The sequence below is a fragment of the Centroberyx affinis genome, unplaced genomic scaffold (assembly GCF_046629955.1).
Source record: "Centroberyx affinis isolate AG114_WGS23_722 - 3 ecotype Tasmania unplaced genomic scaffold, CSIRO-AGI_Caff_v1 ptg001049l_1, whole genome shotgun sequence".
Classification (NCBI taxonomy): Eukaryota; Metazoa; Chordata; class Actinopteri; order Beryciformes; family Berycidae; genus Centroberyx; species Centroberyx affinis.
Genome location: NW_027279603.1, coordinates 119019 through 137500, shown reverse-complemented (window position 1 = coordinate 137500; position 18482 = coordinate 119019). Strand labels below are relative to the sequence as shown.

Below are 18482 nucleotides of genomic sequence, written 5' to 3'. Positions count from 1 at the left end.
CTCATTCAACTATCTGCCTTTGCCAGAAACTCAATCCACCAGATTTCTTGCAAAATCCGACCCAGTGTCACACAATGTAAAATGCAGCATAGAGGCTGGCAGAGACTGCCAGTCGTCTTGGCGATCGTGTTGTTTGTTTACAGTAATTACACTAATGACTCGAAAATGTAATGATTTATTGATGTTAAAATGCGACTTGTTAAATATCACTGCTCTCAGCACTGTGAAAGGTTGAAGTTCTGTGGAGGTTTCCCTTCAACAGGAGCTATATGTAATGTCATTCCTACTGTCATGCATATAATCAGTCTGTGACGGGCATGACAGATATGATAATAACTAATAATGGACCAATGAGAGGGTCCCTGTGGCTGGTTGGCTGTCAGCCGTAGAAGTGATATAAAAGGCAGGCAGGAAGCAAGGTGGGCGGCAGGAGAGGCATGAGCTGAAGTCTGACTCAGCCACTGGTTGTATGGAGAGTTGGGGGGTGCTAGCACTGCTCCTGTCATCACCCAGTGTCCATGTGACAAATAGACAAGCAGCCAGTCATGTGGGGAAGGAAAATCCTTCCATGTGATCTTGGGGAAACTCAAAACCGCTATTTGACTGTGACTGTTGTATTGAGCAAGATCGAACACGCTGGTGGGAGAGTCATCATCATCATTGTCATTGTCGTCGTCATTGTTGTCGTCATCACCATCATCAGTTATAGTATTAGTAGTAGCAGAGGTCATAGTAGAAGTAGTAGTAGTGGATTTGTGTTGGTTTTATTTCTTAGTTTTTATGCATTGTCTATAAACTTTTCCTTTTTTAATCAGGCCTTTTTCCTTTTCCCTTTCCTGTGTTGCTTTTAATGACCTTTGCTGTTGGTTAATTTGATCTGTTTTTATGCACCTGTTTTTTACTCTGTAGCACTGTGAGATTTACTTGTAATGAAAAGTGCATTACAAATTAAATGTATTATAAAGATTCTTCAAGCCTCTTGCCTGAGAATATGTGTGTATGTATCTATGTTTTGTATAAACATGGATTCCAGTTGTCTGTTTAAATTGGAGGGAGGGTTCCTTAACTGGTTTGGCAACATTGTCTGACTGACTGCAACCTGACCATTGGCAAACAACTTGTAATTTTTTGCTGTCATAATTCTTGGAGACGGCCAGGCGCGAACACCTCCGAATTCTTATCACTTGTAGTTGGGAATACAAGCCTCTGTCTTGACTTAACACCTATTTGACAATTCTCAGTGGAATCTGAGAACCCCAAACACAAGGCACTTAGCGTGACTGAGGGTAAGACTCAGCAACATGGCTGGGAGATGGGGGTCGCTGGAGTGACTGCTGGGAGGATTGTACAGAACGAGGGGATGGGGGCACAGGGGAGGCGAATTTAAGGGCATTCAGCAGGAATCGTGCCCCAGTACTGCCAAGTCGCATCAGCAATACTGCCACAGCATCATCATCAGAGCTGTGTGCATGTGTGTGTGTGTGTGTGTGTGTGTGTGTGCGCGCGATGGGGGAGGGAGTTTCATACAGTAAGTGGGACAAATTAGGGTTATCTCTATCACCGCAATGGAAAATATTCACCACCTAGTCATTCTGAGTCACTGAATCTTTTGTCCTCGATGCAGGGAATCAGATTATTTGCCGGTTGCAAAACTAAATATTTTATCACACCCCGGTCTCGCACCTCTGAAATGGGGGCAGGTCGCTCTGCTGCTGTGAGGCGGTGAAAAGGAGGACATTGTTTTTATCTGGGTGTGGAAGATCTCCCTCGGCGGTCGTGTAGCGGGAGTTTTACAGTGCCTTGATCTGCACTAAAAGTTTGACGCGGGCTGAGATCCATGTCTGGTACAAGAGATGTAGGAAGAAAAACAGACAGGAGGAAAGGACAGGTGTCTTTAGAGAAGTACAGAATAGTGGGAGGGATGGAGGGGAAGGGATCAACGATGCTACACCAAGGAATATGAGTCAGCGGGAGTGCAGATGGGCATATTAATTGACGCACATCCTCCCCTTCTCTCCATTCTCCATTCTCCCTATCTATCTATCTATCTATCTATCTATCTATCTATCTATCTATCTATCTATCTATCTCACATTCTCTCTTTCTCTGGTTCTCCCTCCCCCTCCTCCTTGCTTCTGCTGCGAATTGATGGGAGCGTGTCCCGGCTCTCAGTAATAAGAGAACTTATATTCATCTCCCACCCATCGATTTGCTGTGGCGGGGGGGCCTGCACGCTTGTCGCAGTCAATCTGTTCTCCCGTTCATTTGACTTCTGACGGAGGGAGACGGGCCCACTGCAGCTGGAAGGGCCAGTCATACTTTAACTGCTGGAAGTATAGACGATTACCCAGCAATGCAACCTGCTATAATGTGAGCCTGTGCCAGTGCATGTGTAGTATAAATTTCTTCTATATTTTATGGTTCATAAATTGCGTTTTAGTGCCACTTCACAGCAACTTCACAGGCATATAAAATGACGTTACACTGTAAAAACATGCTAATTTTAGAATTGACCTGTAAAATAAATGTTTTCTCATGCATTTCTTGTAGTAATCATGAGGTATGATAGATGTACGAACATGAAATCACCCTCTTTGTTCTAATATATAATATGTTCTCATATTTTTGCAGGTCTGCTGGGCAGTGAGCGTTTCAGTGGCTCTTCCCAGAACTACAGCACCCTGCTGCTGGAAGAGGAGGCCGGGCTGCTGTACGTGGGCGGCAGGGGAGCTGTGTACGCGCTCGACACCTCCAACATCTCCACCCCTGGAAACCTCTCGGTGAGTGCCAAGATGCTGCAAGCTTCTTTCACAGTCCGCCACGTAATTGCTCCTGTTGCAAATGAACCAGCGAACCACATTTCATAAGTTTTCTCCTATTCTCCAAGTATTAAAGGAGGACAAACTAATAATAGCCTTAAGCAGATTGAGCAAATCCCATTGTGTTCCTCCAATTTTGTGGATATCGGATTAAATGCACCAGGCATTTATTCAAGGGTTACTGAATAGAGTCAGAACTCAATGACGTGTTTTAGAGCGCAGCCAGAAAATTAAGATGGAAGTGTACTGTCCTCTTGCTCTCCCTCCCTCTCTCTCTTTTTTACTCTGTCTTTCTCTTACTCTCCTCTCTCTTTCTGTCTCTCACACACATAAACACACTTGTTTCTCTGTCTCTCTCTGTCTCTCTCTCTCTCTCTCTCTCTCTCTCTCTGTATCTACCTCCTTTTCCCCTCTTTGTTTGGCTAACTGATGGTCATTACTTCCCCACATTGTTTGCAGATTGATTGGGAAGCTTCCCCTGAACAGAAGAAGCAGTGTCTGAATAAAGGCAAAGACAATCAGGTACAACGCTGCAGCACTGTTTGCACACACACTCAATTTGCCCCGTCTTCTTTTTAGAACACTCATAGTCTTTATTTAAGATTGTTGTGTTCATTACATTTATTTATTAAGTATTGGAAAATGACAATAAAATAGTTCTGCTTTGTGATGTGCAAATTACTTATAATGACAACACAGTGTATAATCTTTTCACTCAATTCTTTTTCCTCTTTCCCTATTACCCAGAAAAATGAAGCTGCAGTTTGAGCGTTGAAACCTTAATTACAGGGGCAGAAATTGCCCCCATTCATTGAATAATTGCATAAAATAGCCTATGTGTCTGAAGTAAATAGGTTGGCCTATGTTCTTTCCTTGCTTATTTTAGGGCTAGAAATACTCTGTTTTGTTCCCTGTTCTCTGCAGACAGAGTGTTACAATCACATCCGCTTCCTGCAGCGGTACAATGAGACTCACCTGTATGTCTGCGGAACAAACGCCTTCAGGCCGCTCTGTGCTTACATAGTAAGAGCTCATTTGTTTTAATTTCAGTAACCATGTATTCAAATTACAGTTCAAGCTAATGAAGTTGAACTGAACTGACCTGAACTGAACTGGACTGGACTGGACTGATTAATTGACTGTTATCCCTCTCTCTGTAAGGATGCAGAGCGGTTCAGCTTCTCATCAGGCTTCGAGGAGGGCAGAGACAGGTGTCCGTATGACCCAGCCAAGGGATACACTGGCCTCCTTGTGGGTAAGGAACCCCAATTTGCATTTAGTCTATCCTTCATCCAGTGGTGCAGTCAAAGCAATATGCAGGCACAGGGAATATGCTCAAGTCTCTCCAGGGGCTGTTTGAGGGGAACTCAGGGCGACAACATCTCTCTTGTTAACATTAAATATGTATGCAATAGAAAACTGAGGAGTGAAATTCTCCCAACATACCCTTAGTTCAATTTGAACAAATTGATCATTTAGCATGCTGGGATCTCATTACCATGTATAAATACTACGACCATGTTGGGTCTCACTTTACTCATCCAACTGCTTTCATTTACATCTGATTCAAACTCAGATTGCCAAGTTTTTCCTTTTCTTCTTCTATCCTCCACTGACACATCGTCTGTTTATTAGATGGCGAGATGTTCACGGCCTCTCAGTACGAGTTCCGCAGCTCTCCAGATGTACGCAGGAACTTCCCCTTCCCCACACTCAGGACGGAGGAGGCCCCCACTAGGTGGCTTCTGGGTAGATATAACACATGACAAAAAGAAGAAAATATGAATGAATTTTCTGCTCTTGTGTTTTGACTCCCTGCAAAATACCTAAATACAGACAGTGCTTTGCATGTTATCACTTAAACTACTCAGTGGACTAAACCTCACTGACATTTTGATCCCATCATATATTTTGCTGTCATACAAAAATAGGTCTATTGACGCTCAAAATCTCTCATGCAATAGTTGAAATCCCATCTCAAAATATAAATTCTATTAAAAAAATGCACTGCAGCTCAAAGTGGCTTAGTTGTGGCCATTCAATTATACTTAAAAGCTCCATCTAGTATCTGGTTTCCTAGGAGACACTTCCTGGGCTGCTAATAGGTCTGTGTGTGTGTGTCAATGTGCATGTGCGTGTGTGTGTGTGTGTGTGTGTGTGTGTGTGTGTGTACAGAGGCAGACTTTGTGGGCTCTGTGCTGCTGAAGGAGAGCATCAACAGCTCCATCGGTGACGATGACAAGATCTACTTCTTCTTTACGGAGAGGAGCCAGGAGCAGATGGCCTACCCCAGCCAGACTAAGGTGTCCAGAGTCGCCCGTGTCTGCAAGGTCAGAGACAGAGACGCTCACACAGGATCAAACCAAAATCATATTAATAGTTTTAGCGGGTCCGCCAGGTTTGGAAAGTACGCTCAAACAGGGCCAAACCAATATAAGTTTAATGGGTTTATACTGCCTGCAAGGTCACAGACGGAAGTAGGGAGGAAAGTTGCTGATTATTGGAGTTACCTAAATGGCTGGATTATCAAGGTTTTAGGACAGTGATACAGAGCCAAACCATTATTGCATAAATGGATTTCTGCTGGTTCTCTGTTCTTCATTTCTCCTTTTAGAGTAATTTCATTGCTGAATGAACTAGCGGTTGGCTGTGTCATTGTGGGTGTCTCCAGTCTTGGTTTCTTTACTGAGGGGCTTTCTGCCATGCCACTGTTGCCAGGCAAACTAGAAGAAGCCCACCAACCCCCACCTCCAATGGCAAACCCCCCTTCTCTCTTTCTTCCCATCTCTCCCTCTTCCACTCCTGCTCCTCCTCCTCTCTTTCCCTCTCACCTCATTTCACTCGCGATCAGCGTCTCCCATCCAGACAGCATGCCCCGCAACCATTCCTGGAGAGCCAGAAGGCTGTTTTCTCTCTCCCTCTCTCCTTCTTCTGTCTTTTTTGTGCATGATGGTGCAATCACCATTACAGTACTCTGTTGTGCTGACATCACCGTTACATTATACGCTCGCAGTCTATCTTCTCTTGATTCTCTCTGAGTCAAGAAGAAGTCATTTTCTGGAAATAAGGTCTGGCCTGTCTGTGCCTTTCTCTAATACAGTGGAGTGGAGTTGTTGGAGAAGTATACAGTGCAATAACTCAGTGTGAAGTAGGCCACAGCAGCACATGCAGATGTCACTCTGGTCCCCAGCTCAGCCCCGTGGCAGCCAGACACCATGGTGGCTGGAGACAGATCCACAGACGGTGAAGGAACTGGCAGTAGCCTCTGGCCAGAAACCACTGGAGATGTGTCATTTTTTAGCCTAACTAGTTGTCCTCTGTTTGTCCACTTCTCAGCCAAACAGCATCTACTTCCCCTACAGTTATGACCCATATTCACAGAGTAGTGTGCAAGTTACAGGAAAATAAGGTCTTTCCAGCAAAGTAAAAAAACAGAAATCAATACCATTCTGAGAAAATATACACTACCAGTCAAAAGTTTGGACACACCTGATTGAATGTTCTATGTTTTTCATTATCTTAAAGCCATTTTGATCTAAAGGCTTATGCTTAAATGTTTGAAATTTGTTTTTTAGACAAATATAAATAGTGAAGTTGGTGCCTGTGTATGAAAGGGCAGCTACTTTAGAGTTTAGATTTGTTTAACACTTTTTTGGTCACTGCATAATCCCATTTGTGTTATTTCATAGTTTTGATGTCTTTACTATTCTAGTAGTCAAGCTATCTGCAGACCTTCAAAGTCTTCTTTGCTCTGATGATGTCTTAAGGCTGAAAGCTCAGCAATAAAGCCCTGTGTATTGCAAGGCAGTGTGCATAGAATTTTTCTGTTCTATTTAGTAATGTCTTTACTATTCTAAAATGTGAAAAATAGTAAAAAATAAAGTCGAAACTTTTGACTGGTCGTGTACATTTGTAATCGCTGACTAGAGTTCATAATCTGCCCATCTTTTATAGATATGGCCATTCTCCTGCACCTGTGTCTGTGTGTCTGTAGCAAGGGTGAATGGCTGTATAGTTTGTGCTGTGCTCTGCTGTTTCTACAGACACTATACTTGTCTGGCAGCAAACTGGCTCAAACAGGTCAGGCCTAGGCTAGTCTCCATCATCTGGGAGATTCCATGGGTTAATTTCCCCATAGGCAAATCCTCTATGCTGGGATTCTTGACTCTTGTTCCCTTAGGGTAACGACATGACAGCATGGTGACCCCGAGTGTGTTTTGATTGACATGAAGTGTGATCTGTCTCCACTGCTATTTAGCTCACTCCTCAATGATAGCCTGAAATCCATCTGTATAAGAGTTGTTGGTGTTATTTTTTATTTTTTTATTCTTTGCCTCCCCAAGCTTTTTGCCAACTCTCTCTGGGTGTTTTGTTCTGCAAAAAGATGAAAACTTCAAGAGCTGATGTGCCTGTAGACTCATTCCCTTTCTTGTTATTGTCTTTATCTTTATCTTATACCAAACAAAAGAGTTGTTATTATTGATGGAACTGTACTTTCCAGATGCAGGCATTTTTGCTTTAGATATTTATGTGTGTTTTGTTGATTAAAACTACTTTGTCTTGTGCGTGGGAGGCTGAGGTGAGGTGGAGAACATACAGAGCTTTTTGATGAATGACAGATGTCCCTGAAAGACATAAACGAAGAGCGATGAGGCGCTGTAATTCAGACAAACAAGAAGAAAAGTAGTCTCAGACTCTTTTTCTCTCTCCTAAATGAGGTGTGCTAAATCACTCTTTTCGGCAGAGGTTGCATGCAGCCTTGCCTCCCAGCGCTACCGAAATGCAATTAGAGCAAATGTGCTAAAGTGGGCACACTCTGAGCCAGTATACTAACGGTGAGCTCCACTCGCATAAAACTCTATCTCCTAACTCCCTCTTTCTTTCTTTATATTTATGTGTACTCTATGATTTGATGCCTATATATAGATCTGTGTGCATTGGTGTGTGTATCTTTGTATTTGTGCATGCGTCCATTCTGCAATTACCATCTATACATAGATGTGTGTCCAGTGGTGTGTATATGAATATCAGAGTGTGTGTGTATATCTGCCAGAGTATATCAGCATTACGTGAGGGACTTTGCTTATCCGTCCACCCTCCATCCATCCATCCATCCATCCATCCATCCATCCATCCATTGTTCCCTGTCTCCTCTGTCCTCAGGGTGACTGGGGAGGCCAGAGAACCCTGCAGAGGAAGTGGACCTCCTTCCTCAAGGCCAGGATGGTGTGTTCTGTCCCGGACTACGAGCTCCACCTCAATATCCTGCGCAGTGTGTTCGTCCTGCAGGGGCACGACGCACACAGCAGCATCTTCTATGGCGTTTTTGGCCTGGAATGGTAAGAGATGACATGGAATTTTGCCTCTACTACTAGACAGGGTGCTTGACTTTAAATGTTGCACTTATTTTATATTACACTCACATTTTAGGCATTTCACTGACACTCTTAGGAGTTCAGTGTCTTTCTCTTGGGAGACATTGACTGTTGTGGAAATCAAACCTGCGACCTTCCAGTTACAGGACAGTCTTTCTAACCAGTAGAGCACCCTGTTAGTGTTGCTCTGCTGTTAAACACCATTGTTCCCCTATCACGGCTCTTTTGGAGACAGCTATTGAGCCAAACAGTGTTCTAGTGGGTCCTCCAGTGTCTAAGTTTAGTCTGATATGATTTTAATTGCACTTCTGGGAGACCAACATCATGATGATATCATGGTCATACATGATATGATTACATTGCGAATGTGCATTCTCTTATCTTAAGATGAACGCGGATCAGTTTCACTGAGAGGTTGAATGAAATAGTTAACTTAGTTAGCAGACGAGAACTAGCCGAGTTGCAGTCGGGGCTGAAGTGACAATGTCGGAGGACGATGGCTGCCAGAAGAATAGCTGGCAGCGACGACAGTGTGTGTTTATGCTGATATGCAGAGTCATGCTGCATAAAACTGTCCCAAGGGTATTTAGATTCAGATGGAGAGGATAGCAGTGCAATGGACCAGTACTACTATCGCTCTCTGTCTCCTTCTCCATTTCTCATCGCCACACTTCCTTTTTATGGATATTTGATCTCAACTTAATTCTGTCTGTCCCCTCACTGCATCATCTGTCTAATTTCTTTCTTTCTTTCTTTCTTTCTTTCTTTCTTTCTTTCTTTCTTTCTTTCTTTCTTTCTTTCTTTCTTTCTTTCTGCCTTTCTTCTCTCTGTCTTGTCTTGTCACACTGTACACTGGTTTCATAAAAAATGTGCACCTGTATGACTAGTAGCCATCACTATGTGTTAGACTGAAGTGTGTGAGAATGAGTAAGCCCTTGAGCAACGCTGCTTGCGAGTTTTGAGGACAGATTCTGGTTTCAGTTCGATCTCATTTTTCTCACTTGAATGGTTTTGAAGACTGAGGTGGGCACACAATGGCCTTAAGTATGTGACTCAGACATTTTCCCCCGTTACTAATCTCACCTTCAGGGTTTAGGATTAAGGGTCACCTGGTTCCCACCTCCCAACTCATGCTGTCGTTATTCAGTTGGACAAAACCTTTCTTTCATAGGCGCTCCACCAAAACCACAAGATGGGTTATTTTATTTATGACTCACAGATAATGGACCTTTCACTACAGAACTTTGAAAAACAAACCATTTCCTCCTGAGTGGCTGACAGGAGTTGCTACCTGAATGCAGGTAACTAGAGATAAGGAGAGAGAATTGCACAACTGTCAGTGACGCCACTCCCAAATTCCATTCAAGACAAATTGATAAGATCCAAGAGGAAAAGATGAGTGTCAAAGCCAAAACGCCACTCCTTCACACCTGCAGTTTTCAGTGAATAACTTACAGACAGTCTCTTAGCTTATTTACTTTTTACCTGTCAGCGGGCACTCATGATGTGTGATGTGTTTGAAATCCGATCTGGGGAGCAGTTGCTCGCCAGATAACATCAACCTCTCTGTGTTTGTACAATGCCGAATTATTAATCCTGCATTCGTCTTCTGTGTGTCTTGGGGGTGGCGGTGGGGGGATTGTCTTTCAGGAAGAATATCAAAGCGTCTGCTATCTGCCAGTACTCCTTCTCAGACGTACAGAAGGCGTTCGAGGGGCCGTACATGGAGGTCCAGGACTCAAAGTGGAGGGAATATACAGGGAAAGTACCAGAGCCGAGACCTGGATCTGTAAGAATCTTTCCCCCTACGATCATGTATTACCTGCTGTGTATCATATTACGGTTTCTCCTTTCACGCTCTTTTCCTCTCTTTCTACCTATATGAGGAACACTGCGATCATATCTCTCTCTCTCTCTCTCCAGTGTATAACAGATATGCATAGGTCCCAGGGCATCAACTCATCTCGAGACCTCCCAGACAATGTCCTCACCTTCGCCAGGAGGCACCCGCTAATGGCCAGCCAGGTCCACCCAATAGGGGCGCGCCCACTCATGTTCAAGAGGAGCATCAACTACGTCAAAATAGCGGTGCACAAGGCGCCGGCACTGGATGGGAAAATTTACACTGTACTGTTTTTGGGAACTGGTGAGTTTGGGGTATATCTTATCATGTTACTACAGTACAGTCAGTACAGTTTATTGAGCAATTAGTCAATCAGTCAGTCAGTCAATCACTTGAACAATGCATTTTAGTTTGCTTTCACAAAAAATAAGCTCTATTCCATACTCATATTGCCGTTCATCATTAATCAAGTCTCTTGGCGTAACACATTATGTTATATCTTTTCCAACAGATGATGGCTGGCTGCACAGAGCAGTAGAGATTGATGGGGAAATGCATATCATAGAGGAGCTGCAACTGTTTGATAAACCCCAGCCCATAGAGAGCATGGTCATATCCTCGGCTCTGGTATGAGTTCATCTAATGCAGACAATCATGGGCTGTTGACAGAAGATTTTCATTTATCAATCCCTGTCAGTTAATGATAACAATTTTGAAATATTTCACTGATTAAAATTGTACAAAATGCATATATACATGTAAGTTAAGTGTGTTTGGGGGAAAGTTAATCTGTTCTCAGCAGTCAAGGGCAATTTCTCCCTGGAGCAGTTAGAACAAATTAATTAGAACCACCAGGTGATGTATGATAATGATAATGAATGACAATTAATCAAAAAAGAATATTACAATGTAATACAATGCAGATTTTAATTTGTCTTGCACAGTCAGCAGCTCATAGGCATTTACATGCAAACAGTATAACATGCAAATACAGTACAAACAGATTGATCATGTGTCTTTTTGTCCGACAGCGGAGAGTGTATGTGGGCTCCCACTCTGGAGTTGTGCAGGTACCGATGTCAGCCTGTGAGAGGTACACCTCCTGTTATGACTGCGTATTCTCCAGGGACCCGTTCTGTGGTTGGGACGGGAAGGTGTGTGTGGACGTTTCCTCACGTCCACAGAGGTGAGGGGACAGTTACTGGAAATGTTACTGCAACACACTCCTGCATGTACACTGACACAGGTACACACAAGGGCACATTCTTATAAGCAAGCAGATACACAGGGAGGCTCACGGTGCATGTAAAGTGGAGAAAGGCATTCTTTCACACACACTCACACACACACATATGTACATGCAGCACACGAGGGGGTGGGGTTGCCAGGGTTTTGTGTTTTTGTGGTACAGGACCTTTTTGGATTTATAAATCTTTCTTTCTACAGGGCCAAACACAAACTGGGCATATTCAGTTATACATCTAGCTTTCCCTTCAAACAACATTTCTATGAAAGCAGGTGTAAAACCATGTAATTGACACGCCTTTTCATCTCAGCTCTGTTCATCTCAGCAGGGCCTAACCCCACTATGGTTTGGTTTGAATCTCCATTGATTAGCCAAAGAACAGCAGGATTAGAAAACACGCTTCTCTTGCAGCTTGAATCAGCATCCAAGGCTAGAGAGAAAACATGGAAACAGATGGGACTGAGAGTTTTATTGTTATTCTTCTCTCAATTGCTTACTTACTTACTGAGATCTTAATTTAATCATGCAAGCTATTCAAATTAAATGCTGTGCAAAACCTTTCCATGATATACAGTAAACAGGCCTTGACAGTGGAGAGGCACATACATGAACAAATACATACACACACACACACACTCACACACGCCGAGTTGTGCTCACAGTGGGGCTGGGGACTATTTGTGCCTCAGTTCATTCACTCTGCATGAGTGAGTAGCAGACATCTTAATCTCCATTACTGCAGCAGACACATCAGCCTCTCTTGTGGATTTGTTTTGTGGTTTGGAGGCAGCATCACTTTCAGAGAAAGCAGCAAAAGTAATAGGATGTTAAATGCATAATGGAACAGAATACACGTCCTTGATTAATGTTGCACAATATCAGTTCAAAAAATCAATTAAAGTGTTAAATTACTTTTGTATCCTATTGTTTACTAAAAGGAGAGTGGACAGTCCTCTCCAGTGTCTTTTTGAACCTTTTGACAGAAATCTGAAACACATTTATTTCAGGTCAAACCTAACCCAGGATATACTGAGAGGGAGCCGGGGCTGTGAGAACAGCACAGGAAACGGTATGTGTTAAAACACACACACACACACACACACACACACACACACACACACACACACACACACACACACACACACACAAACTTACAAGTTCGCATGCATTATGCAACATGTATCCTCTTTATTTTAGGGAAAATTTGAGAGAAATCATCGCTATACTGTACCTCCTGTCCGTCCACCATGTTAAATTTGAGCCATCCCTCACTCACACACACACACACACACACACAGACACACACACACACATACACACACACACACACACACACACACACACACACACACACACACAACGCTCCAGAGAGATTATGACATTAAAATATTCCGTCACTCAGCTCTTCTTAGCTCTGCTTGGAAACTCAACCATTTAAAGGCTATTAAGGGATTTCAGTAGGTATACTTTCCTTACCCGTCCCCCTGTGTACATATTTTAATCAGCTCCTCTCTTGCTGGAGGTCAGGCGGTCATGCTGGCTGCATTGCAGGGCTCGCTACATTTACAGAGGCTTATGAATTGTGATGAGAAGCGATGTTGAAAGGTTTGGCGGTACAGGTTGCTCACCTCCACTTTAAAAATGTAACCTTGGTGACCTGACATCTCTTTCTATATTCATCTCTGTCCCCCTGCATTTCTCTTGTTCCATCCCTCTCCCTCCCCTTTTTTATCTCTATCTCTTTTCATTTATTCATCACTTCTTTTTTAATCTCTCCTTCCCATTTGATACATCTTTACGTTGAATCTGTCTCTTCACCTCTCTCTCCATCTCTTCCCCAGTGGTTCACCGCAGGCGTTCTGTGATGTCGGGCGACGATGTGCTTCTCCAGTGTGAACTGCGCTCCAACCTCGCTACTCCGCGCTGGACGCTAAATGGCCGAGAACTCCAGGGCTACGGCCTCAATTCGGGCTACCGCGTTGGCACAGATGGGCTCCTCATCATCGGGGCGCGTCCCCAGCAGAGCGGATTGTATCGTTGCTTCGCTGTGGAGAACGCCGTCTGGGTCCCGGTTCATCTGTACACAGTCAGGGTCCACACAGACCTGTCCTTCCCTGTGGAGCCCACAGCCACAACTAACCCCACCACAGTTTTCAGCCCAATCGTCTTCTCCACCAGCAGCCCCACTGAGCAGCCGCTGCCCTCGCCCCCTGCCCCGCTGCCTCCGGGGCCAGAGTTCCAGACCTACCGGCACATGGAGGCCATGTACATCTCCCTGGTGGCTGTCTTGGGAGGGCTGTGTCTGGTGTTGACTGTGGTACTGCTCTACGTGAGCTTCTGCACCAGACGGGCCTCTCGGGACCGCAAGTTCTCCCAGCAGGGGCTGCAGATCCTGGGGGCCTCCGAGAGAAAGAGGAGCTCCCATTTTGAACTGAAGACCATCTCCAGCCATTGCAACGGCCGTCAGGGTCGCAGGTCCACCTCGGTGCCCAACATCGATGACATGGACGGCTTCCTCCAGATAGTTCCAGGGGAGGGCCAGATGTCACCCAGTAAGACGCCACCGCCAGCCCCTCCCCTCCCCTTGCCGCCCCCGCTGCCCAACATGGACTACGCCAACGGGTTGTCGGCCACTCTGCCCAGCGTACTGCGGAAGATGAACGGGAACAGCTACGTGCTGCTGAGGCAGGCCGATCCCGAAGGCACCTCGCCGCTCTACCACTCCTTCACCGAGGAGCTCAACAGGATCCTGGAAAAGAGGAAACACACACAGCTGGACCTCCAGCCTGATGAGAGCTCTATCTAGGACCCCCTCTCACTCCCTCTCTCACAGTTATTTATTTTTACCCCAACGGTGACCCATAGTAGTGGGGAGGACTAACTGTTGTATTAAAAGCTGCTGTTATTTACCCAGTGTCAAGAGTACCTGTGGGTTGTGTCCTAACCTGATCTGAAGTGTGCAGCCTCCTGTGATTCCCATGACAAACAGCCCATGAATTTCACTAAATGATGGACAACGCCAATCACAGATCACCATTCGCAAAGAGGAGCTGTGGAAAATTTGGACACCTACTGTACTATTACATTTAGACATTTCGTAATCACCTTAGGTAGAGAGCTTAATGGTCCTACCTGTGTAGAGTCCCTGGAAGCTGGTGAAAGAGGGTTTTCAGATGACACAGAAAAGGTACAATATGGGACATGGGCAAGAGACTAAGTCGGCCTAAACAGAGTCTAGGAGGCGATCACGTATTTTTGAGGCTGGAAGTTTTCACAGAGTTTGTTAGTGCCACACAATATGAGCCCTATAGGGAGATTAAGAAGTCAGTTCTGTTACAGTGCATAATGAGCACAGGTGGTTAGACAAATCATTCATTTCAAACTTCATTTAAACCACTCTTTCCTCATTTTCCTTTGTTCTCATGTAAATAGCAATAATAACATCACTGTTGCAGCTGTTAGTAGCAATGTGTTGTGCCAATGCCAATGGACATAATTGTAGCAAACCCAAAATGGAGTGGGATTTTTTTTCCTAGCCTCTTTCTGTTGTTAGCATCTGTGTGAGAAAAGAGGAACAACGGTATTAAAGACACAAAGGTTTAGCTCAATAGTCTACTGAAGACCATTAAAGGAGCAGTCGGTTTGCGGTCAGATTGATTGTATTCACTGGAGACCACAGAGTAGCTTTGGGGCCCGTGTGGATGAGAGGGAACCACAACGCACGCTAGAAAACAAAGGTAAGAGGGATACTGAAAAGAAAATGTCTACTCGTTGTTTTGTATTCATACTCCCCAATACACTTGATTTGATTGGCTGCTGGGAATAACTGTCCAGCCACACATTGTCTTTGTCAGAATGAGGCTGAGCCCTGTTTTGGGATGGACATGCAACATTAACTTGAGGGTTTTGCTCTCTCAGGGCAAATCACTCATTCACAATTCAACAAAATCATTTCAAAGAGCCTGTCCCCTTGCAGTTCAAAACTGTGGATCCTTTCAAAATGATGAAGATTTTCATCCTAATTTTCAAAAACACGATGAAAGGCAGACTCAGACTCAGACTCATTGATTCAGTCCTAAGTTTATGTTTGTGCTGTGCTGGGTGTCCTTTGCTGTGAGAGGCTGCTGGTGGCAACTTGCCAAATCAGGGTAGAGGACCTTCACATTGAAAAACCTGCGTCACTGTTACCCAGCCCACAATGCACCGGATGTTTACCTGACATTAGTGCAATGCTAAAACAACATGAACTGCAGGTGGAGGACATGCTAAATTGCCATGGCAAGGCAAACAGTGCTATAATTAAATAGTAAATATATAACTTTGAGGGAACTGACTGTGATATATCTCAGAGACGTTTGTAAACCCGTCATGGCCAGTGTTAAATAAAGATCTGTCTTCCCAGTAAAGTGTTGAATCAGCAGCAGCCCTCCCTAGCGACTCGCAGCATGCAGGCCATGTATCTGTCAGAGCGTCGCTGACAGTAACAGCGGTACTTGGCTCGACTCCACCAAGTGCAGACGGGGGCTTGTCGTCTGTTTGCATGTCTGAGGACACAGAACCAGATAGAAAACAATTGACCTGTGTGTCCTGGTTAGCCATGCAGGGAGCTGATGATGATACAACAGGGGAGGCTGGCAGGAGCTCTCCCTTCCCTTCCTCTTCTCGTCTGCCTTTTCAGTACTCCCACCCTCTTTCCCCTTCCCTCACTCCTCCTGATCCTCATCTTCATTCCCTCCCTCCCTCTCCCTGTCCCTGCTGCTGCCTCTTTCATTTCCTTGTCCCATCACCTCTGCTCGGCAGTATCATCTATTACTCTCTCCACTCACATTCTCACTCTCTCTCAAGGACCCTGCTGAGTTTACAAACTGCCATGATGGCCCCTAATCAATTAGAGCAAGCTTTCAGAGAGCCCTTGACCTTGTGTTCGTGAAGGGCCTGGAGAAACAATGAGGTTTTATCCAATGATTCAACATTATAGCAGCAACAGAGCTAAATACAGTTCTCACATTTCTAGCTGATGAGAAAATGTATGCTCTATGACAGGTATTTCATTACACATGCCATTTCCTGGAGGAGCCAGACAGTGTAATTAAATTTAAAAGCCCCTGGATTATTTTGTATTTGTAATGCTCAAAAAGAAAAAGTTCAAAAAGAAGGTTTTCTGATGAAGATGACAATTAATCTTGGATTGGCACAATTTTGTGATTCATGAGAGCATTTTGCAGATGAAAATGTATTTAATCTAAGTCAAAGTTTTAACAAACTCTTTCAATAAGGAGTGCCAGTGCTCATCAGAGGTGAAACAAGACTTGTTTAGCTTGCAGAGAAGAGGTGCTGGTCCACAGAGAGATATATGTGCTTGAAAAGATGATTCATATCTTAAAGGGAGTCTCAATCATCTTTTCAAGCAGCTTTAAAAAACTTTTTTCATTGCATCACATATATTGCAAGTTTCAAAGTGTCAAATGAGTTCAACATCTTACTGCTCTTAACCATGTATTGTTGTTTGATCTCTTTGCATAGATATGAAAGGGCCCAGATCAAGTTGATGAAACATTTGTGGACAATCGATAACATGATGAAAGCTTCATCTGAGTCAGTGACGACTGCTTCACTCTCACTGAAGGACAATCTGTTTACAATGGACACTGGAATTGGACACTGTTATGTATATTGTACTATGGACTTTGGGTAAAATGGCTAACATGTTGGCTACCTGCCCTTCATCTTATTTCTGTACACAAACCCATGGTGAAGCACTTGTTTTCGCAACTTACACAACGCTACTCACATACTGGTGCACCAATATGCAAGACGTAGTCTGTGTTGATAAACTATCTAGAGGTTGGCCAAAGAAACTGCTGTTAAAGAAAGCTCACAATTTGCACTATTCCTACCTGAGTACTTTGTTAAAAAAGCTTGTAACATACCCTTGTTAACTATGACACTTTCCATAAAGTTGGCTGTGTATTGTATTATTATTTTTTGATGTAGATAATGAGCTCATCTGTGTGGTCTACTCAGTATGCGACTGGCTGCAGTGACATCCATAATTCTTGTAATATATTTAAGACACCTGAGCTTTTGATGGAAATGACCTATTTATATTAGATGCCATGTGTTATATTTATTTCCATTCATTTCATTTCCAGTCTTTTGTGCATATGAAATCCATTTTGCATTCAATTCAGCTTGGGAAATAATTTTCTGTGTCAACAGCCCTGAGGGAATGTCAGGAAATTACATGCAAAACATGTTCATACTGAATCCTATTCTCTAGGCACCATGATACTCAGTTGTTTTTGGCTTGTGGCAAGTGGCAAGGAAGGCCACTGTTCTCCACTGGGACTGCATCCCAAAATATCAGGAGTCATTCACATATATGATTCTGACAGACGAGGGGTGCAACACAGGCTTATGCTGTTGGGGGGTAAAAAAAAAGAGACCATTTTCAGTGCAGCGTCCAAGGCAGTAACTTAGCAACAGCAATCTTTATTTAGAGCCTTTAATGTCCTAGTGCGGGTCAAGCTCTGCCAGTTCCCATTGGGGAGCGCGGGTGTGATGTGAGCACAGTCAGGCTCTGATGCCCATAATTGGTGTTAAAGATAAATTAGCTATGAAAATGCTGAAGGCAGGCATTATCTAATCAATACAAATAACAGAATTGTATTTAGAAAATATTTTCACATCAAGGAATGATGTTGTTTATGGCTCTCCAGGCTTTTCTTCAGATCAGGCAAAACAGTTTCTTAAGGCAGCAATGTCCCTATTTTCTTAACCTGCATTCTTGAGTGTATAATTTTACTCACATATGGAAGTAGAAGTTTACAAATCATTCAAACTAATTGCACAAAAGCTCCATGCCACTTTTCTTGGCTATGCAAAAAAGAACTGCAGTCCATATATAATTTGAGGGGAGAAGGCATCCCCACTGTTAAAACAAATGCAACTCCTCCTTCATAACTACAAATATTTGCGAAGGAGTGAGCAAAACCAACAGCAGCATCCCACTGCAGACAGAGCACAGTTCCACTGTCCTGCACTCCCCCATCCTCTCACACTCATCCCCATCCTCTGCAGTCATCTCACGCTCTCACCCATTCTACACCATTTTCAGAAAGAGGGCCTAACCATTTCCTGCGGCTAGAGTTATGTGCCAGCGGACTGGTAGCCATCAATCAACAGAAACTAGGAATCTG

At 43.9% G+C, this 18482-nt stretch overlaps 1 protein-coding gene across 2 annotated transcripts in view; it reads left to right on the top strand.

Moving 5' to 3' along the window:
• sema4gb (sema domain, immunoglobulin domain (Ig), transmembrane domain (TM) and short cytoplasmic domain, (semaphorin) 4Gb) overlaps nucleotides 1-16943 on the top strand; it is a 24294-nt gene extending 7351 nt beyond the window's left edge. The window contains exons 2-15 of one of the 2 annotated variants that reach the window (XR_011695506.1): nucleotides 2632-2780; nucleotides 3279-3341; nucleotides 3744-3842; nucleotides 3981-4074; nucleotides 4455-4568; nucleotides 4995-5149; nucleotides 7983-8158; nucleotides 9845-9983; nucleotides 10118-10340; nucleotides 10549-10664; nucleotides 11069-11223; nucleotides 12291-12352; nucleotides 13125-15020; nucleotides 16807-16943. Coding sequence is in view for 1 of the 2 variants with exons in the window: in XM_071522964.1 (XP_071379065.1) it covers nucleotides 2632-2780; nucleotides 3279-3341; nucleotides 3744-3842; nucleotides 3981-4074; nucleotides 4455-4568; nucleotides 4995-5149; nucleotides 7983-8158; nucleotides 9845-9983; nucleotides 10118-10340; nucleotides 10549-10664; nucleotides 11069-11223; nucleotides 12291-12352; nucleotides 13125-14089 (2510 nt within the window). In the remaining variant the exon portion in view is untranslated. Of the gene's footprint in view, nucleotides 1-2631; nucleotides 2781-3278; nucleotides 3342-3743; nucleotides 3843-3980; nucleotides 4075-4454; nucleotides 4569-4994; nucleotides 5150-7982; nucleotides 8159-9844; nucleotides 9984-10117; nucleotides 10341-10548; nucleotides 10665-11068; nucleotides 11224-12290; nucleotides 12353-13124; nucleotides 15255-16806 lie in introns of those variants that run through there. The other variant, XM_071522964.1, reaches the window with a different exon arrangement.
• The last annotated feature ends 1539 nt before the right edge of the window (nucleotides 16944-18482 follow it).